Below are 22,641 nucleotides of genomic sequence, written 5' to 3'. Positions count from 1 at the left end.
TTGGGCTGGGGTCAAGGACCTGCCCAGGTCTTGGCTCCTGAAATGCTTTCTTGTGAGGTGCCTAAGCTGTTTCTTCATGTCTTTATTTCTCAACCAGCAGAAGGGGCTGACATATGTCAGCTCAAAGAAGCTGGGGGAGCTGCCATAGAATCGCATGCCTAAGGAGCATTTAGGTCAATGTGCTAGTGTTTAAACCCTAATTATTGGGAACTTTGTGTCTGGAGTTACTCAACTGGTTTGTGCCTACCTGTTGCAGTCATTCCTCAGTAATCCCTACTTCTGGTCACATGCATAGGTAATCACAGCTCGCTCATGACTCCTGACACTTCTCCCATTCACATTTCCCCTCCCATTTCTCCAAAGCAGTGAGTTGTCAAACATTTACTATGGCTGTGCTGCAGCGTTTATTCATATTTAAATAAAGCCATTATCCTGGCCTTGAGTTTCAGTAGTTTTCTGCTCTTCCTTTTGAGTATTTCTCTCAGCAGTGCCATCTAATCAGCTTTAGGTTTTAATTAAACAGCTGTCATTTGCTTCCTAGTTCTGTTGCAACCTGATGTTGTATTAAATTTTAATTTAGCCTAGGCTGGATAAGAAGCAGATTCCTTCAGACAACAAAGAAATGCTATTAGCAGGTTACAGTTGTAATTAAGAAGAGCTCTGCTGAAGTGTGAATGCATTCAGGTACAGAAAAGGAGCTGGAGATAAACATGCACATAATTATTATTCAGGGATAGAGCCTGCAATATGAGTGTGTAGCTTCCACCCAGGCTGCTTGAATTGAAGGTGTTGGTCAAGATCTGGCAGTTGAAACTCTCAAGTAAAGAAATAGGAAGGGATTCCCAGATTTTCACCTGGGACTTGGCAGTGCAGTTTGTGCTGGTTGGTGTCCCTGGGTATTGTTCCAGGTGTTTCACTGATGCTGTGCCACTTGGGAGGACCTGCCTCTGTAAATCAACGTTATTACCCTCTCTACATTTTAGATGCTGTTAGTAATAACCAGTACAGGTATCTTAAATTCAGTAAGCCTTTTCTTCTGCAGTGAGAAATACCCTGGAAATATAAACCAAACCTAACAGAATTTAGATGAAATGCTATTACCTGATGAAGATGCACTAAAAAAAAATCTTTATAAATCGAATGGACAGTCAATTACTTCAGTTCTGCCTTCATATTTCTTCCTTAGAGGAAATATGTTTTTTCAGCCTGTAAATAGCCAGCTCTTCAAAAGGTCTTTATGCAGCCTATTATACTTGTGTAACACTCGATGCAGGCATCAGGCATCTGAAATACTGATTTATATAACAGAATTGCTTACCAATGAAGTGCAGTTTTTGTGAAACAGCACCAGCTAATTAGTACAGTGGGTACCTGTTCACACTGGGAAGGAGGGAAGGTTCAGCTCAGAGTCAAGAGTAGGATGGGCATGTTTCAGAGCACACACAAATAGCAGGGTTGTGAAGCGTCTTCTGAGTCCTTTTATCTCATGCTTATCTTCACAGGGAGTTTACAAAAGGAATGCAAATGTCATTATAAACTTTGCATTATCCCTCAGAGCATCAGAGTTTGACTTCAGCTTGGTAGTGAAGCAGCACTGAGAGCTAAAAGGAGGCTAACGGGTGTGCTTACTCTTTGTCACACGAGGGTCAACACAAGGTGTTACAACAGTTCAGGCCTGTTGAGAACCTGTTTCCAAGTCCACTGAAGTCAAAAGAAGCCTTTCATCTATTGACTCAGTAGGCCTTTGGATCAGACCAGATGATCTCCAGGGATCCCCTCCAACCTTAATGTCTGTAATTGCATGCAAGCGCTGGCTTCCACTGCCATGTTACATGGCTGTGCTAACAGAGAGTGGGACTGGGAGTGGAATTAGTTGCATGTTCGTTGTTCGTGACCTTGGCAAAAAGCCTATTTCATCTGGTGCACTGAAAGAGACTATCGGTTGTGGAAGAATGGTTTAGAAATAGCACACTGGTAAACTGCTTCTTGAGAGTGTTTTGACACAGAACCCACTGTGTCTTCATCATATATATGGTGTATGTTTATATTGGGTTGGTTGGCTGCCCCATCCCTGGCAGTGTTCAAGGCCGGGTTGGACAGGACTTGGAGCAACCTGGTCTAGTGGAAGATGTCCTTGCTTGTGGAGGGGGGTTTGGAACTGGATGAGCTTTAAGGTCCTTCCAGCCCAAACTGTTCCTTGATTCTATGATGGCTTAGGATTCATAAATCCCATAGGATGTTTGCTGTTGTTTTGCTGGAATCTGCCTACCTCTTCTCTGGCATATTTGTGGATGAAGCACCCTCAGTTTCTCCTTGTCTTCTACAACCTCTTTCCACCCGAAATACATCTAATTGTTTTCTTTCACCTGGCACTGCATTTTCCTCTTAGTTTTGTTCAAACCTCAGCCTTTGTAAAGCTTTCAGAGTTGTTCTTTAACACTTCCCCTTTCGTCACATACCTCTCTCTTTCCTGGTGTCCCTCCTTCATGGTTGGCAGCTGGTTATAAATAAGCCCATTCAGCATAAAAAACCTAGACAGGCATTTAATGTGTAAAACATCTGGTTTGTTCCTCACAGAGAACAGAACAAAGACAGTATATTTATTTTGTGAGGTACTACTTAGAAAAGCATCTCTATTCAGGACAACACTTAAATGTTTAAATCACATTGAAGTCCAAGTGTCAAGCTGAGTACATACTTTTTAGTGCTGTTCTGAACAGAGGTGGTCTTGAGTACATGCTTAAATGCTTTTCTGGAACATGAATGCCTATAAAGCTCTAGCAGACTCTATTAGTTAGCTGGCACTAGTGTTATTAGTATTTCAACTCATTTAATTCAGGGTGCTTTTTGTAGACCTTTCCGACTATTGATTAATAATACATTGCAAGTGTTTATTGGTCTTCTCCAGCTGTCCTAAGCTTGTGGTCAATGCCCATTATTTTCTATCAATCTAGCTGGCCGACAGAAGCAAATGATAGTGAATGCATCTCCCTGTGCAGGCTGCCGTCAAGTTTTTCACTAAAATCAATTTCTTCTTCCACCAATTCTAATAATGGAATTTAAAGTTAGATTATTTTGAAGCAACTTTAGTTTTCCCCCCCCGCTGGCAAGCAATTAGTTTTATGGAAGTTGAAAAATGAAAAGTTGATTGATTCAAAGCAGCATTTCCTATTGCAGGCTTTTTGAAAAGGCCAAACTGAATCTCTGTGAAAGCAGAGGCTGTTCCTTGCCCCACATGTGTGTGTCCAGTTGTAGGCCTGACAGAAGCACTGCTTAATCAGAGACAAGCTGCTCGTAGGCCTTTGAAGGCTGTTCCCCTCCAACCTCCATACCTGCTTATGCTGCAAGGCAGGGACCTCTGTAGCAACTCATTTGGAGTAATTAATCAAACTGCAGCCGTACTGAAACGCAGAGGAATGACTCTAATGGAGTCATTAGAATGCCAGCACTGAGAATTCATCAGGATTAGAGATAAATGCGGTGAAACATCTCTAGGTGGGATTTTGATAGGGAAAGATCAGAAAAAACCCAAGTATGTAGATTGCATTGCTTAGTTTGTAATACCCAACGTCATGCATAGTTTTTCCCATCATGTATTTATAGCCCAAAAAGGGAAAATGGTCAACTTGCAGCAATGATAGCTGTAACAGTAAGAACAGTGAGGAAGAAATGCCGTTATTGTAATGCTTGATAATCACCTCTCACATCACTGGTGTGATCTGGGGCCAAGGGGCGCGCAGAGTTGCTGGCACCCTCTGAAGGTCATACATGAATCACACTGTGGTTCTGCCAAGCTGTAGATGTGCCTTCATGTGTAACTGTGTTACACACTTTATTGCTATAGCGGCCAGACCTGAAAGCGGGCTTAAAAAGAATCAATCCATGTTTGTCAAAAACAGGCCTTGATGGTACAGGTGCAACTTCTGGCTTAGAAAGTTCTCAGACCATTGACGGCAGGGACCTCAAAGAGTGTGTGCAAGGAAGGGTTGCACCTATGCTCTTGTCCCTGTGAGAGGCAGGGTGTTAGGGTGTCAGTCTGACCTCTGTGGCATTTTCATGCTTTTATGCTTCTCTAAGTCCCATTCTTCATTTTTGTGTGTGCTTACAGGACACGGAAGTCCTCAACACGGCCATTCTGACAGGCAAAACGGTGTCTGTACCAGTCAAGGTGGTTGCTGTGCAGGAGGATGGGTCCGTGGTCGATGTTTCAAACTTCACTGAGTGCAGGTCAGCTGATGAAGACGTCATAAAGGTAAGGCACCCATATGGGGTGAAGAACAGAGTTTTCACACTTTTCTGCTCTGCCACCACTGTGTTGGGACTTAGCCCGCATTAGGGACCTTGCATCAACCGGTTGTTCTACAATCGTGACTATTTCTGATGTGGTGCATTGTTTCCATGGTGCAAAGAGGAGAGCAATCTCCAAAGGTTATGCAGGGTTAGCGTGTTTCCATCAACTGGAGCCGTTTTTGCTGGTGTGTTCCATCTGGGAGAGAGGGAGAGGGTTGCTGAAAGTGCATTACTGGTCTCTCTTTGGCTGGCCAGCCAGCGCTGATGAGAAAGAATGTGTTGTCTGATACATTCCACTTGGGAAAAGTCAACTCCCCACACTGGGGTCTTTGTTCTTGTGTGGCCTTTTTACATCCATTATTTAATAATGATGATGCAGTATATTGTAACAGTGTACAGCAAGGTTTCCTACATGCTTCTGACTGCTTTCCACTCAGTAATTTCTTACAAGTAAAGATACTGAACGATACCAAATGTCCGGGAGGAGTATGACAGAGAATAGAAAATAACAATCATATTGCAAACATTCTTTGAATGAGAGCTGGGAGCTTTTAATCAATGTTGTGGCTTGGGCTTTTTTAATAATAAGCTTAACTGGTTCTCACTCCCTGCCATTGAGATGAAAATAGCATAACATGACTTTAGCAAGACATTGACTGTGTGACTTCTGACACCATTGCATGGCTTTCCGCTTTTAGCTCATCATTATTTTTAGGCATAAAAGAGGTACTTTTGAACTTTTTTAATAGGTTTATTTGTTTCATTACCTGGTTTGGGGGTGGTTTTTTCATGTTTTAAGTCACAGAACATTTTGGGTTGGAAGGGGCCTTAAAGCTCACTCAGCTCCAACCCCTGCCATGGGCAGGGACACCTTCCATTAGAGCAGTTTGCTCCAAGCCCTGTGTCCAGCCTGGCCTTGAACACTGCCAGAGATGGGGCAGCCACAGCCACAGCTCCTCTGGGCACCCTGTGCTAGCGCCTCAGCACCCTCACAGGGAAGAGCTTCTGCCTAATGTCTAATCTAGATCTCTCTGATGTAAACTGACCTCTGTCAGCTTAAAGCCGTTCCCTCTTGTCCTGTCCCTACAGGCCTTTGCCAAAAATCCCTTTCCAACTTTCTTGTCAGCCCCTTTAGGCACTGGATGCAGGACTGCTGGGGGGATGTCACTAGAGTGAAGTAGAGGGGGAGAATCACCTCCCTTGACTGGCTGGTCACTCTCCTTTTGTTGCAGCCCAGGATATAGTTGGCTTGGGCTCATGCTGAGCTTCTTGTCAAGCAACACCTCCAAGTCTTTCTCCTCAGGGCTGATCTTAATCCATGAGATTTAACTTAATGAAATAAACTTAAGAATTGACTACAATGAATTCTGTACGGGTGGGCTTTTTTTGTCATTATATATGTATGTTTATATCTATATGTTTCATAGGGTAGTCCTACAAAGATAGTTTCTTTGTTTCAATTCCAGGAAAATACAGTATGTTTTATATATAAGTGCTATAAAAATAGGGTAGTGTAGTCACCCTTTTTACACAGTAATCCTGTAACCTGTAGTTCTTACAATAAACTGTCTCTGTAGCTTTCAAGAAACCACTTTCTCCCCATATTCTAGCTACCAATTGTGCTCTGTGTGAAAGTTTTCCAGACCTGAGTGCTTCTTTCTCTTCAGATTGGATTTGAAACCCGCATCCTGTACCTGTGTGCTTCTAACCTATTATTATAACCTCTTTGTAGATAAGGCTGCAAAGGTCCTAATAGATAGCTTGTACTTCGTCAGATAAATTTCCATGTTCTTTAGCTGGCTAAGGAATTGCAGACTGCAGAGCTATTTATTTTGCAGATGATGTGCTGGAGCAAAAAATGCACCCTGTGACAACTCTGAATAAGCTTGTTACCAATTTTTGGCATAAATTTCATTCTCTAAACCAAACAAAATTTCATTGCATTTTAGCTTCAACAACAAAGATATTACTTTGCAGTTAAAGAGATTACAGAGCTACTGTAACTTTGTAGGTATTTCCTCTTTCAGAGACCTGTAGGTAGGTGAAAGATGCCACCCTTTGTATCCTAGGTAGCAATAGCAGAGGGTGGGTTTGGGCAAAAGCCTAAGTGAGTCAATCCCTGCTCGCTTCTGACTTGTTTCATTAAGATTTAGCTCCATTTATCATGAAGGGGAATAATAAATAAAATTCAGATTATTGAGCAGAGGCATGTGTGGTGGTGTATCCTCAGACAAGATGATAGCTTGGGGCTCAGTTACAATGCTTGGTGTTTTTCAGGCCTCAAAGTGTTTTACAAAGGACATTAGTGTGATACTCCCTTTTCATGGAAGTGACTGTTCCAATGTTTAGCCTCAGCCAGTAATGGAATAGGTTTTTTGAGTCTCTGGCTTGTGATTTTGTATTTTCCCGTATATATCAGGTAGGGAAAGAAAAAAAAAGAAAATCACAATTTCTTTTCCTGTAAACCAGATTTTGTCCTTACCAGAAGGAACATGAATGACTGTTTATGACTCTCTTAGTTGTCAAAGGAAAAGACTCTCCTGATAAATTTTGCTATTCTTTTTTGCTGTGCACTGTAGAGCTATTATTTGATTAATGGCTGTTATTTATCAGTTGATAAATAAGAACAATGAATTGTTCATATTATGAACTCTGGCACCAAGTTATATATCATCAACATATTGCTGAGCCTGTCTTTTCTGTGCACTTCAGAAAACCAGATCCAGATCTAAGCTTTTCTTTCTGTTAATTTTCCTTGGGCTTGACATAGTTAGAGAATACTGGACTGAGCAAGATAGGAAAAGATCAGGGAAAATACTCCTATTCTCTCTCCACTAATAAAATTGATATCTGCAGACAACATTAGGGAGATGTTGCATTTCAAAAACCTGCCTGTTTAAGGTCCATTTGGTTCAGTCAGCAGTTCTGGTTGTTATGGTTCCCAGATTTCAAAGGTATGAAGCTGGCCACTACGCAAGGCTTGACATGACCTCTGTGAGCAGAGACAAGATTTCTAGTTGTGGTTGTGGATTTATACACTTCAGGAAAGGAAAGCTCTTGTCTTTGACCATCATCCTCTCTTGCTTTTTCAAAACGGGTTGTGTATCCGGGTGGAATTAGATCTGCTCCAAAGCACCTTCAAGCTGATGAGCATCCTCCCGTTCCTTTTAGTGATCTAATTGAGCACAGACCAAAACACAGGCCAAAATTCTGCCCAGGCTTTACAAGATTTGCACTTTAATTCGTTTTGGCTTTGGTAGTGCGTAAGTTGGTACAAATCAGGGCTTCGTTTGACTCCTGTGTAAATTATTTGGATATCAAATCGCTGACAGAAAGGAGAGTATGGCTCTGGGATTCTTTCTAATATATTGACCTAATGAAGAGGTCTGACTGTGGTCTTCACTGAGTTTATTTTGCATCGTCCTGGTGATATAAAATGGGAGTAGTGTTATTTTTGTGAAAATCACATTATGCCTATAATGGATTTCAATCACAAATTACTGAGAGGTGCTCTCAGACTGAATACCACTCAGGTATCTTTTTTTTTTTTTACTTGAAATACATGTATTGGTTGCAGGATTAAATCCATAACCATTAATTACCTGAGGTAAGATTTAGTACAGAGCTTATGCACCTATATTTTTGTCAGCAAAATGAGTATTCCGTTTACGAGCCCCTTTGCTAAAATCAGTATTGACTTTGCTTCCAAATTTGTGTTGCCATTTCTATGTAGGTCATACTGCTAAACCCTCTAATAGGAGTTGTCAGGCATTTTGGATGTAATTGCCTAATCTTAACCTTCTTTTCGCTGCTAATTCTGCCTTTATTGTTTCTTTGTAATTGCAGAGATATTCATATTCTTTTGGGCAGAGCAGAGTGTTGCATTCTTAACCTTTTATTTCTGTTTAATAGCTGATGATTTAGCAGACAATTAATGAGACAATTCTTTGATCACTGCTGTAACACCATTATTTTCAATTAAGACACAATGATTCGTAGCCAGTTTAAATAAAAACAGACTTTGGCCCAGGCTGGTATGTGTTTATATAGAACGTGCTTCCACAGGCAGTTACCTAGATGTCACACTGATACAAATATTACTCAGAGGTGGTCAAATAGGTAGAGGATGTCTGAGTGATTTAACTGTAGGCAAGAGATGGGAATCCTCCTATTCTAAGCTGTGTATTTCCTCAGCGGAACAGTTTAATAGCTTCCCAGCAAGAAAGTATTTCAGTGCATGCTTTTCAAAGCCTACCTAATTAGTGGTAAACATAAAACCTCATCTCATGCTTTTTGACCTTGCATTTTCTGACCTTAGCATGACTTGATCCTCAAAGGGATCTCACAAATAAACTCAGTTCAGCTACATACCCTGGTCCCTACAATTGCTGATCGCTGCAGTTGGACACAGCTCTCAATAGTGACCAACCATTTTGACAGGCTGCCCTCTAAAATATTTTGATGGAAACATTCCTGTAAGTGAGTGAAACTCTTTTGCTTATTCCATTATTGAAAAGGAACACTGAACGCTGTTGGCATTTGAGGGAAAAGATTGGGTTTATGATTAAAGCACTGAACTGCTTCTCAGCATTGATTTCCATATCTCTTGCTGATTTCCTGTGCGACTGTGGGTAAATCACTCATTCCTCTTGGAATGTTGCTTCCTTATCTGCAAACAAGGTGGAGAAATAACATCCTTTTTCCAGCCTTGGCCTGCCTTATGTAGTTTCTGAAGCTGCTGTTGACTCTGAATGGACAAAATCCTTATCTCCACTAGAGTCTCATTAACTTCAGTGGTCTTTTGCTACAGACTCACTTGAAGGACTTCTCTCCCAGTCTCCCCACTTTTCCTGCAAATCAAAGCTAAGCAGGGTTGTGGAGCTGAAAGGAAAATAGTGGTGGAAACTTGATGGAATTTATTGAGAAATTATTCAGCTACTTTGGTAATGGGCAATGCACTGAGAGATAAAGGATGTGTAGGTGTGGTGGGATGAACCTTTCTACAAGTATGCTGAACCATGGGGCCTCAGTCTTCACGGGTAGGGGAGAAAAGCCTTGAGGAAAAAGATTAAAGCAGTTTTAGCATCACAAGGCCCACCTTTGCTGATCCATCCTGCCAGGAAGTTGTAAGCACTGCTCAAGTTGTGCTGGCCTGTTACAGTGGGTTTTGCTTGCTCCCCAGTGGCTTTTGAGCCATAGATAGAGGGAAGTAAAAGAGTTAGACCAACATTCATGACGGAGGGAACACCTTGAGATGGTTTATTACAGGGGGAAGTCTAACCTGAGGGACTTTGGCACAGTCAATCTTTACAGCTGCTCAGAATCTCAAACAAGATCCATGCACTCCTTTTTCCTCCCTGCGAAAGTGCCTTTAAAAACCTGAACCACAGTAATCTCACATGAAGAACCATTCTGAAAACGCTGTAGTTACATGGTGGTCACAACCATCACCCACAAAGCAGCATCAAGTGAGGAAATTATGAGGACAGCTTCTTAGTCCAAATGTTTCTCTCAGTGGTGCGCAGATGAAAGGGGGACAGCTGCCCAGTGAATTCATTCTTAGATTAGTCATGTTTTCCTGTCTCTTGCAAGTTACCCGCAGATTGACTGGTGGTTCAAGTTAATCTGGGCAGTAATTCAAATGGCTTCCATGGAGGTACACCGTGGGCTAATTTAGCCTCATTTTTTGGTAAAAGAAAGGGCCCTCAATTGAACAGACAAGAGTCAGAGGGCCTCATCCTGCCCATTTCCACCCACACACAAAGTGCAATACAAGAGTCTCATTGTGCCCAGGCAAGGGCATACATTAAGAACAGTGGTGCTTCGATAATACACCATGAACTCGCCCTGCACGAGAATGCACTTTTCATGTTCGCTTGCTAGAGGAAAGCACTTCAATGAATTATTCTTCACCTTTTCATAATTTCCTGTCTAATTATAATGAAAGTAAAATTCAGACCATACCTCCTACTTTTCTAACACAAACCTTGCCTTGAACTCTCTATAATTAATGTTAAAACAATAGAAGCCCTAATTTTCCTAGCAGCAACCAGCTAGGCTTTATCTAATGTGCAGTAAAAATAGTGTAGGAAAGGTAGGAAAGGTAATAGCTGAAATAGATTGAATCTGAGGAAGGTTCTTCCCTCTTCCAGACAAAAAGCAGGTGGGTGACTGAGGACCTTATTCAAGTACTTTGAGCACAGTGTTCTCAAACCCCAGCCCAGGAACTGCTGCAAGGATCCATGAGGAAAATAAAACCTAGGGAAAGGGAGGGATACTGCAGTTCTCCAGTTCAGATGATACTAAATCTTTGGGAACAGTTCCTTGCTGCAGACTCACAGCATATCTTAGGACAATTTACAGAAGGAAGTGCCTGCCTGGGGTTGTTAACTGCAGCTATTTATGCAGGAGCTCTGAAAACAAAGCCAGAGCCTGTAATTTGCAAGTTCTGCAGCTGCTTCCCCATTAAAGTATGTGATCAAGAATGTAATGTACTTGTACAGAAAGTGCCGCTAATCTTACTCCTCCATCTATCATCTTTTTGAGTACCTTATCCCTGTATTATCCATAAGCTTTATTTCGTGGTCACTTGCGCAGAAATTAACTCGCTTTAGGAGTCCAAGCTCTTTCTGGAAGCGGTTTAAATACTCTCTATTTGTTTATGTGATGGACTTATTTAGTGCCAGTTGCTATAGTCCACAAGTCATTTTGAACTAGATCTTAGTTTTTAAGTCCTCTTTTCCTTCAGTGCAGCCGAATGCTGCCGAAATCCCTGGAGGCTTAACCACCACTCCATCGTGCCCCAGGGCAGGGGAGGGATTGGGGCTGTGGCAGACAGCTGGTCAACTAGAAAGCTTTTGAAGTGTGACTGTTTCACGTGGTGAGTCTGCCACCCTGTCCGTGCTGTCCTTTTAATCCCACTTGATTAGTGCCAGTGAGTCTGTGTCATCAGCTCCATGAAATCAGCTGTTAACAACCTCAATCTCTGGGAGCTGAGGTAGTGGACTCCACAGTCCATTACAAAGCCCCTGAAATAATGACTTCCCTGATGCATGGCAGAGGCAAGAGGTTTATGGCAGTGAAGTATTCCTCAGCTGAACGGAAGGAGTGTTTAGGAGGTGAGGATCCTGCTTGGGACCAAGAAGTTCTGGTTTACTTCTGGTTTAAGCCGGACCTTCTTTGTGAAGCTGCTGGTCTCTGTCTCAGTAGGGCTACTGTGGTGGTAAGGATCCTCTTAGCCTAGTGGGACTTACTGGCAAGAAGCCTGTTGAATATTGTGCCATCCTGTCTTTTGCAGCTGTAGACAGGTATGTCTAAGAGCAATAATTAAATATCCCTGAGTTGGTTGCAACTCATCAAACTTTTGAATTAGAGCTTCTTATGATTTCTAGTTATTTTGGCCCAAATAACACCCTCTTTGCCCCCATACAAACTTCATCTTTATGAGTCATGGGAGATTGGCAGGAGAGTGTGGCAGATCTCTCCACAATATGTCAGCTGTTGAATTAAGGATTGTGCCTTTTTCCGAAGTATCAGAGGTTCTGACATTCAGGTCACTGGATTGTGCTAATTAGTTTCATACGCAGACAAAGGATGCTCAGAAAAGAGTAGCTCAGCCTTGCTGCATGTTATCTTAAAAATATCTGACTGCATTTATCTTAGAAAGTGTTCTTGTTACACAGCAACAGGTTGAAATCTATGTTGTTTTATGATTGTGCCAAAACGAAACTTCGGGTCTAGAATCATATTTGCACACAAACCAGCTCCATGTATAGCAATAATGATGCCAAAGAGGCAGTCTCACAAACTCACATATTGAAGAATTAATATTCTGTACACAGTACACATTGTACACAGTTTATAGCAAAATATATGTGTGTGTCTTCCTGAAGCTATTTTTAAACACACACAGTCTTCAAAGCCAGCTTGAGAAAACAGTGTTTTGTCTGGGAGAGGATACGTTAAGAACAGACCATGCCGACATGTGCAATTACACAGATCTCGGCAGAGATGCTTATGGTGTCTTCCAAGGGACCAGCTGCTGCTTCCGAGGAAGAAAACAATTCTATGGCTTAGCAATTGGCTGCTCTGAGAGCAGAAATGCAAAGGGCATGGATCCCAGTCCTGGGAAGCAATCATTAGCCATGATACTGCTTAGGGTAAACTCAATATTTTATACTAAGAGATGCACAGGGTAAACAACTCAGTCCAGGCTCAACAAAGGCAAATGCAGCCATAAGTAACTGCTGTTGGGAGAAAATGGCAAACTTCTGGAGGCATTTTCTCTAAGCTCTGTAGGAAATAAACTCTACTTTATAAATTTTAATGCAGCCAGCCATTTAAATATTTTAATTGCAGATGCATGAACCTCCTGGATTCTGAGGCTTTTATACCTCTTGAGCTCCCATTCTGGCTGGGCACATTAATTCAGATTCCCATTGTCGTCAAACCCCTGTGGCCAAAATGTGCTCTCAGCTAAAGTCAGGCGACTCTGTGAAAGGCATTGGAGTGACAGAGGTGTTGGAGAGGGCAAAGTTTGCTCCATGTGAAAGTTAAAACAGCCATTAGCTGCCAGCTGAGAAATGTCTTTATCTTTCACCCTCGTCACTGATGTGATAGTTGAGAGGAGTAGACTGGGCTGCAAATGATGCTTTCTGGATGGCACAGCATCCCAGTATAAGCAATAATGTTCTGGGCACCAAAAATATACGTTAAAATGTACATACAAATGCTGAATCTTTTGACTCACAAACAGGCTCTGTAGGTCTCAGTTGGATTTTGAATGCAGCTTGAGGGTATGTTCTTGTGCTTTCACTTATCCACACCTGTGTTTTAGTGCTGTGTTCTAAGATGCATTCCCTTGAGAAGCATAATTGGAGTTGAGGATGAAGGTGATGAGCCTGACACGCCACCATCATTTTGAAGTGCAGTTAATTTATCTGACATAAAAAGCACCTCCCATTGATGGTCTCCAGCTCCTTTCTCCTCTGTGGTAGAAGACTTCTTTTTTCTTGCTGTGTTTTTAATTATTAATATTTCTGCATTCTTGTATAGAATTGGAAATCAAAATGAAAACTATTTTGATTTCCATCACAGGAACGGCAACAAGAGGAGAAGTGACACGTAGCCATGCAGATCAGGACTGGGGTGTGTCTGGGATTTTGAGGGGAATGGGGAAAATCCAGCCTTAAAGAATAGTAAGTAAATACTGGAGTAATGACTCAGACAAGTCATTAAATAAGGATGAAAGAACAAAGTGAAGTTATAAATGGTATTTCTTTTACCATTTGCATGAGGTACAGGGAATGGAAGGTACGTGCTGGTGCAGGGCTTTTCTCTCCTTCCTCTTGCACTATGCACTGTAGAGAGAGCACCCGTTGGCTTCAGGTTAATTAAATGGCAGGATTTAGCATTTTGGTTTGCGTTGTGGATTCTTAAGGTCTGACATATACTGGTGTCACTGTACCAAAGCGTTCACTCCCACATGAAAGACTTCCTTTAATTGCTGGAGAGGTTAAGAGCTGCTTTTGTGAGTCGAGCCAGGCTGTTGGAGCATGGTCCAGGTGTATCTTAAAAAAAATCAAGTGTCAAGCAGTGATTCAAACTTTAAAGTTTGCATTTGTTCAATAGGAAATAGAAACTAAATCCATCACATCTACACTTTACAACTCCTTAGAGGGAAGATCTGGACTTCTGTGATGCTCAGCTGGGGAGTTGAAGCGGAGTTGCACGGAACTCAGTGTGAAAATGAATCTCTGTTTTGTTAATATTTGGTCATTTAATTTTATTCCTTTGATGAATTTCTCCTGAGGAAAAGCAGTGGAAGTGCTCCGTGATTCTAGAACAAACAAGTGCATTGCTTGTGGGTTTCTGTTAAAGTACCTGGTGGTCAGACAGCTCCCAGGGCTGCCACTGGTAGCACAATCCATGCCCTGGGAGGCAAACAGGAACTTCAGTCGCCTGATTCCTGCTGGAGAGCACCAGTGGCCCTATGAGCTGAACGACACAGTCCTGCCCTGGGCTGGGGAGTAAAACCTCCCTGAAACATCCGCCTGGAGACACAAATTGTTGTGAGCCAGAGAAAAGGAAGTGTTGTAAGAAACAGGGGAATAATGAGCAGAGATATATGAACTCTTGCAAGCATCAAGAAAAGGCTGTAAAGTGCATGTATAGGTCATTGAAGATTTGGGTGCTTATTTGAGTTGCAGCCATTTGTTATTTGTGGAGTGCTGATGCTGTACTCATGTCTGTATGGAAGTCCTGTGTACACAGTGCATTCCCTACAGATCTCACAGCACAGCCAGAGTTACACGGGCTTCCTGCAATATAGACATTGTGGGAGGTAATCCTTTACTGAGCTACTTGTACAAATACCCAGTGCAGCTTAGCAGTGAGGGGGGGAACAACATTACCCAGGGACTAGAGAATGGAGATGGCCCAGCAGGAATGCCAGTGAGGGGCAGTTCTTTGTTTGAGATGCATTGTCAGAAATGGCAAGTTCCTAGCAGGAAATGCTGCCTCCTATTTATAGGCTTTATTTATTTGCTCTTTCCCAATTGCTGCTTCTGAGATTACTGTTTGGATTTAATTTGCAACCCTTCTCCAAAGGCTCTCAGGCTTTCTTCTGAAAGCGTCAGAGAAAATCCTTAAGACACACAGTTCTTCCTCAGATCTCTTACACCCCCCATTATCCACTGCAGAGCAAAATTAATGTATGCCCTTTCCTTATTGTTTTCCTTCCTAATTCATTTCTTTCCGCAGAGGCTCAGCAAGCGCCAATTTTCCAAGCGAGCTTTTAATGGGCTGAGCCCAGCGTGGTTACCGTGCTCTGAGCTAGCTGCTACTTGATGCAATCAGGGTTTCAGAATACAATGATTTTTAGGTTTTCCCCCCCAAAACTGAGTGCTGTATGGCCAGCTGGTAACACCTGGCTGCCATGAAGCACAGAATACTGATAGTGCTGTGTGAAAGCAGCTAACCTTTGCCTGTGAGGTCTTCCTCAGCCAGGTGCATGAAGGTGGTGTGAAACAGTTTCAGAAGATGGGGCACAAAGAAATGGATTATTGTGATGTTAGGAGCATAGGGGAGGGGGTGAGGGGAGGAAGGAGGAGACAGAGCGCAGCGTGCTGAAGTATTTCCCACTGCTGGAATGTTTGCTTTGAAAGGGCCTTTCAAAAGTACATGTTGCCAGGGGAGATTTTCTCTCCACAACTTTTACTGATACCCCACAAATGAAAGATTTCAATACACCACTGCTGGAAAACTGCAGATTGAAACGGTCCCTGCGACACAGCAGCTGTGGACTTACAGATTTCCCCAACCTGTAGTGAGTTTAGATGAGAGACTTTCAGTGTAAAATGAGAAGATCCTTCTGTGGAGTAAATCCTTCTTGCTGTGGTTTTAAGTACATTTTTGTGCACTGTAAATGCAAAGCCAACATTTGCAGAGCTACTGGGTGAAGATCAGGGCTCTGGTACCGTAAGTGAGGACACACTAACACTGAAACAAGTAAGTGGTGGAAGGGAAACAGTGGCTGTGGATACGGGGCTGCATTTTCCATAGAGCAAAGTGCCAGCATTGCGTGTCTCCCCCTTACTGCAACACCTCCTCTGACTCCTCCAGCAGAGGCCCAGGGGTGGCTTTTTGTTCCTGGGAGGACACACTCTGTGGATACCACGCAACAATGACTATTTAAGCTAGAGCTTGTTTGTTTCTTGCAGTGTTGTTGGTGAGTATGGTTGTCTAAAGTCTAGTAGACAGCCATTTGTTAGGACCTTCTGTTCGTAGCAAACTTGATAACATGGCTTGGTTAATCGCCTTATGTTATTATTGGTGTTTTCATCCTGTGTAACTAATTTTGCCGAGGAAGAATCTTGTATTGCCAACTTTGATCTCCTGAATTCTTATAAGAAAATAAGGCCCATTTGAAGAATGCAGAGGTGGGTCCGTACAGGAATGCAGCTCCTTGGAGAAGCTGCTTGTTCCTTGAAGAAGGTTGCTGACACTGTGCGAGTGTCTGTGGCTCAGGATGGGAAGGGATCCTGTTTAGTGAGACTGGAGAGGATTTGAAGGTGGCTGCTGCTGCCTGTGTTTCAAGTAATTATTTTCCTGTCTGTCAGTTGGAGTTCAGGGAGAGCTGCAGCAAGCCCAGGGAAAAGCCTGAGGTACCTCAGAATGAAGGTGATTTTATATAAAGAAGGCTGGGATGAGACTGAGAGACAAGAACAGAACTAAGGAAAAGAAACACAAGGTAGCCTGAAAAGCAGGAATCTGCCTGGAGCAGCTCATCCCTTCCCAACTCCCCAGCCCAGTGCTGCATGTTGGTGCAACCTTGCCTGACCCCTTTCCTGTACCTACAGCCCTTGTGCCTGGAAGGCAGCACAGATACCCCCCAGTGCTATCAGCAACTGAGTTGGCCTTTATATATCATGAGAAACAGGCCCTTTGTACCAGACCTTTTCCATGGCTTCTGAGCACTCTGGTGGTGCCTCTCGGGTATTGTGAAGTGTGTGAGAGAAGTTTCAAAGTGCAGATGTGATTTCTAGATAGCGGCCTCTGGAGCTGAACAGGAAACCAGAAGTGTGTTTTGGTTATTCTAGTTTGAGTAAAATCTTGTCTGAATAATCCCCTTGAGTGTGAGAGCAGAGCTAGAAATGGGCTGGAGATCGGCAGTGCAGAGTACATCTGCACAAGAGTGGCCCTTAATGCTGAATGCCCTGCACTTCACTGGGAACTGGTGACCTGGCACCAGCTGTACACTGTTGTGTGAGGCAGCAAGGCAGGCAGCAAAGTGTAGAAAAGCAAACATCCTTCTACCACAAGAAAGGGTGCTCTCCAGTTAAATCAATAGGACTATGTCTATGATCGGCATAAAACATGAGACTTTAATAGAGTTATTTCAGTAAACAGAACCTAATAGCTTTGGTAGCCACCAACTGACTTCAGAGTTGCCTGCTGCAGGGGATGTTGTGCTATAAAGATGATATTGTTGGCAGGCAACCTTTAAACTCATGAGCTCTCCCCTCCTTGGAAGGTTGGAGTATTTATAGGTGAGGGCCCCGTCAGTGGTGAGAACCCCGGTGACCTTTTTCACATTACCCCTTAGCAGACAGAAAACAAAGTGGACACACGGTGCTCCCTGGCACCTGCTGCACTGGACAGAGCCATTTCCATGGGTGAACAATTGGTGGGTGTCCAGGACCTGTCTGCAGGCAGAGCTTCAAGCCGGGGTGTTGGAAGTGTGGCTGCTGAGGCAGCACAGGCAAAGGTCACAGGACATGGTGCCTCTGCCCCCCTGCTGCTTGGAGGTGACAGGCATTCCCTAGGAGGTGGTTGTGGGGAGATGTTCCAGTTACACTGAAAGCTCACAAGCTCATCTTTTAGAGGTGGTTTTGGTAATCCTTCCTTAGGTGTTCAGATTTCCTCGGGCTTACCTCCCTTGTGGCTGCGTATCCCACTGGATCACAGGCTTCTGTGCCTGTGTAGGAAGCCTTTTGGTTTTGAGGTGCTGACTGTCCGGCTTTTAAATGTCTCTTAGCACTCACCACCAACATAAACTAAGATGATGTGAGGAGCCCCTTTGGAAAGTATGTGTGGAGAATACAGCAGATAGGGGAAGCCACATGGCTGTGAGCTCTAAGAGCTTAAAGGGACAAAAATGGAAGAAGAGTTAAAAGAAAAAGCAGAAAGAAAAACTGGCTGAAAGGGAAGAATGTGAAATCTTACCGGAGAATAAGGTGAATGGACAGGAAAAATAAATACATGGCAGTGTAGTTAAAATCCCAGAGAAAATAGCACCAAGCCCTCCTTTGCCACAGCAGTGGGAGATCAATGCAAGGAGCAGGATAAAGTTGGAAATGATACACAGCTCGATTAGGTACATTTGCCAGTGCTGTCAGCCTGCTTTGTATGCTGGCTGGTTTATTCTTGGTTTGCTTTCCCTGTCTTGTCTTCTAGGAATTTTTAACATAGGTTTTTTCTATCCCATTTTGGAGGATTTTTAACAAAGCACCATTTTTAATGACCCCACTCCCTTTTCCAGCACAATCTGTCTGTATCCTCATACACTCAGTAGCTCTGTGTGTGTAACAACAGCTAGAAGCCCAACAAACCTCCTGTCTAGGTGCTTCCTTCCTCCCTGTTGAAGCAGCTCACAACCCCTCTGAGCAGGGAGCAGCACCATCTCCTGCACAGGACACAGGCACAGGGATAGTCTGAAGAAGCCGTCAGGCTGCTTCCGTGCTGTATCAATGGCAAAGGCTTTAAGTGAAGCTGTATTTCCTGAGACTCGTAACAGAGGCTTTTAGGGAATATTGTCTGGGTGATGAGGCAAACGTGGCATCATTAGGGGAATATAAAGAAATGTGCTTGGTCAAAACAAGTAACCACCCTCGGTGTGCTCCTCCTTTGCTGACACTCCTGAGAGAATATGCTGCCTGTTACGTCCGTAACGTGCCCTTAGGCTTTCTGGTTAGGAAAGAGAAAGTTTAACTGCTACTAAGAGCCAAATGGATACACATTTTCTGTGATTCCACCTTTTGGGATGTATTTACGTGCTGTACGAGTCCTACATATATATACTTGTGATGAAATGATCTAACTTCAAGGAAGGATAGAAACCTTTTTGTTCCATTCCCGTGGTTTTTACATTCCTTGACTGTGGCACGTTTTTGTGTGTGTGCATAGCCCTAAGGGAAGATGTTAAAAAACAAACCAAAGAGAAAAATCCAAAAGTACAACTGAAAGCTTACGGCAGCAGTCTGTGGTTTGTCACTTCCCTTTCATGCATGAGTTGGATTGGTTATTTCTGCCCAGATTCAATGGGGAAACTGAAGAGCTTTTCAGATCTGTCTTGGCATTTAGAGGGAGTTCATACAAGTACATGCACTGTGGCTGTAGATGGGAGACAGACAGGAAGAGTGCTTATTTGTAGCTGGATATTAACAGGGTCTTACTTGTTGAGAAGGAAGCTCAGTCCACTCCGGTGATGTGGGCTTTGGAGCAAAGATGAAGCAGTGAAGAGAGTGATGCAGGAGTCAGGTAGCTCTACACTGATTTTTTTCTGATAACTCAATCTCTGTCTTAATGTTAAAGCTAGCAGCAAACCATTGATTCTGATAGGACTCAGTTTCTGAAGAGCTCTGTGGGAGAAGGGAAGTTTTGTGTCATCCAAGAAGCAGGAATTTTGACATCTGTTCTCTGTCATTGGGAGGTTTTAAAAATTCTCTTCAAAAGAGAAGACTGTGGTCTGTAACGTGCTGTGCAGCCCCAGCACAATCTCTGCTCTGGTGTTGGGAGCTTCAGACCTGGCAACCCCGGGCTGCTCAGTGCAGGGCCACTGGCCCAAAGGCTGTGTCTGAGCCACACACCATGTGTCCTCAGGGTTCCTTTTCTGTCTGAGGGTTGTAATAAGCTCTGTTCCTTTCCTGGTAAAATAGCAGGGTTATGACAGTTAATTCTAAAATGCATCGAGGTGACTGGCAGAGAACCTCGAGAGAAATACAAACACTGTTCAGTGACTTGTGTTAGTGTGTGTCATGTGGGGCTGAAGTCCATGTTGGGGTAGCAATGTGTAGGGAAAGCTGTCACCCTTGGCAGTGCCATCTCCTTTACCTGTGGTGGAAGGAACTTAAAGGTTGAGTGCTGATGAAAGAGGACATAAGGGCGAAAGGTGCCAGCGGCCCCTTAGTCCTGCAGATCCTTCAGCTAGTGCTCAACACCACTGCCTGTTCCCTCCTCCCTTAAGCTTCTCTTGGGTTTCTCTTCCCCTGGTCTGTCAAGAAACCTCAGTGAGGAGGAGAGGATTTGTAGGTGTGTGGCCGTCAGAAACCATGGGTTATATAGGGAGCTGCTTCCAAGGGATTCCATGTGTCCAGGTGCAGCTGATGTATGTGTGCTATGGTAATTCCAGCGAACTGAATTTATGTGCAGAAGTGAAGCTTCTGAGTGGAGGCCGTGTCACAACGGAAGCATGCCATCTTCAGCACAGGCTTAGATCTGTTTAGATACAGAAGCAGATCCAGCACTTTGCCTTAAGGAGTTAAGCTTGGGCTCATGATTGAGTCATTCTGACATGAAAAAGAGATGATGTATTTCTTGGAAAGATCTGCTGTGTCAGTCAGTGTCTTCCTGACAATTTCAAGAGCCCCGAGACAGTTCACTTGAATGGAAATCTGGCCGCATTTTCAATACACTGGGGCTTCTTTCTGGTGCACTCACCCTCAAGGACCTCCCTCTTGTCTCCCTGGGAGAGTGCTCCCTGCAAGTCTGTCCACAGGAGCCAGCTCCAAGGAGATGGCACAGCACAGTCCAGGGGAAGCTCCCAGAGCCAGTGTGGGAGCTGGGACCCCTGGGACAGGCACAGAGGTGATGATCAAGAGCTGAACTCCCCTTTTCACCCTCACCGTCTGCTCCTCCGTAGCCAGTGAACATTTTTCCTCATCTCCCCTGTGCTGTAGATAAAGCCCCTCTGTTGTTACCATTCTGCCGCCGTTTAGAAAGTGCTTTTTGTATGCATGGTATATGGGAATACTGCAGATACAATAACGGCTTTACAGGGAGACACAGACCCTCCCCCCAGAAAAAGTGACACCACTGGCTAGGAATCAGGTTCAAAATACTTTGGGGCCCTTTTGGAGCCCATCTGTACTTTCAGCCTTTAGGGAGTTCCCATTTTTAAACAGCCACAGACCCACTACAGCTTGATGATTTCTTTTTCATGTGATAAACCAGGGTTAGTTTTTCACAGACTGATTCCCATTCCAGGGAATCCTTCACAGAAAGCACCAAATATGGTGAACATTGTGCTAACATGACAAGCGTTAGCAGGACCGCAGTGCATGCGGTGCAATGGGATGTATGGCCTAGCGATGGCTAGAAACTGTTTGACTGTCTTGTCTATGTGAGGGCTGAATGACCGGTGTGTCCTATAAGAGGGCTGTGCACACTTAAGTGTCCTTGCGCTTTTGTACACTCTGTTGGGGCATCTATGAAGTATGTATGGGGAAAGGGGAAATCTGGAGGTGACTTGCATTGTCCAGGAATGCCAAGAAAGCAGCAGGCACAGGAGAGCTGGATACCTTCAGCTGTTCGTTGTGGTTTAGCCCTAACCAGCAGCTCAGCCCCACACAGCCACTCACTCACTCCCCTGGGTGGGGTGGGGTGAGAACCAGAAGGGTGAAAGTGAGGAAGCTCATGGTCTGAGATAAAGACAGTTTATTAGGTAAAGAAAAAGCCACACACACAAGCAAAGCAAACCCAAAGGAATTGCTTCACCCCTTCCCATGGGCAGGCAGGTGTTCAGCCATCTCCAGGAAGGCTCCATCGTGTGAAATGGTGACACCATCACTCTAAATGTCTTCCCCTTCCTCCTTCTTCCTCAGCATTACATGCTGAGCATCATGTCCCGTGGTCTGGAACATCTGTGGGGTCAGTTGGGGTGCGCTGTCCCGACTATGCCCCCCGACTCCTTGCTGGTGGGGTGAGAAGCAGAAAAGGCCTTGGCTCTCTGTAAGTGCTGCTCAGCAGTAATGAAAGCATCCCTGTGTGATCAGCTGTTACCAGCACAAATCCCAAACACAGCCCCACAGCAGCTACTATGAAGAAATTAACCTTGTCCCAGCCAAAACCAGAACAGGTTTTAACTGATGTGCTGTTTTTTTTCAAGTACACATGCTTGAGAAACCCCTATTTCCCCGTTAAAAATTCATTGGAAAAATGGCAGGATGCTCAGTACATGAAATTGAATGAATACGCATGTAATTGTTTCTTTTTCTTTTAATTTCATGGAGCCTTAGATCTTAAATTTCAGTCACAGGGATTAGAGCCATGAATCATGGACACTAAGTTAACTCAGTACACAGAAGATTGCTTTTAAAGCCCATTATCTTACAAAGAACTTCAGTGGAACTGAAGTATGTTACATCTGCCTGGATGTTTTCCCCTCTTACTTCTCTCAATGATGCGTAAATTATTCTGTCAGCCTATAACCCCATTTGTGTAATTCAAGTGGGGAAAAGGAGAGGTTTATAGCTCAAACATATGTGTTAGCTTCACCTAATTAACAGCTTTTACAGACCAGGTTCAGTGTTTGCAGTTGGTATGGGTGCAAGAAAGAGCTGGCACCATATGCTGTGGTTTCACCAGATCAACAACTCTTAAGCCCTTCTGGGATACCAGCTTATGAGTATGAAGTAGTGTTAATATTTATTTAAACTAACAAGTGTTGGTAATGCCTGATCTGCAGAAGTTTGAGGATCAAATACTTAAGCAAGAAACACCTCAGACAAGCATGTGCTTGGTATTTGTGCTGGTGAGAGAGCCTTCATCTCAGTGTAAGAATGAAGATGTCTG

The 22,641-nt window shown here is 43.6% G+C and overlaps 1 protein-coding gene across 4 annotated transcripts in view; it reads left to right on the top strand.

Moving 5' to 3' along the window:
• The window catches only part of LOC134170298 (transmembrane protein 132B-like), a 233,874-nt gene that overhangs the window by 191,842 nt on the left and 19,391 nt on the right, over positions 1–22,641 (top strand). For all 4 annotated transcript variants that reach the window (XM_062631617.1, XM_062631620.1, XM_062631619.1 and 1 more), the window contains one exon: positions 4,109–4,252. In XM_062631617.1, coding sequence (XP_062487601.1) covers positions 4,109–4,252 — 144 coding nt within the window. The remainder of the gene's footprint in view (positions 1–4,108; positions 4,253–22,641) is intronic.

Source organism: Pezoporus occidentalis, unplaced genomic scaffold (assembly GCF_034315485.1).
Source record: "Pezoporus occidentalis ecotype Australia unplaced genomic scaffold, CSIRO_AGI_Poc_V1 ctg37, whole genome shotgun sequence".
Taxonomy (NCBI): Eukaryota; Metazoa; Chordata; class Aves; order Psittaciformes; family Psittacidae; genus Pezoporus; species Pezoporus occidentalis.
Note: the sequence above shows the minus strand (reverse complement) of the source record. Positions and strands in the feature narration are given on the sequence as shown.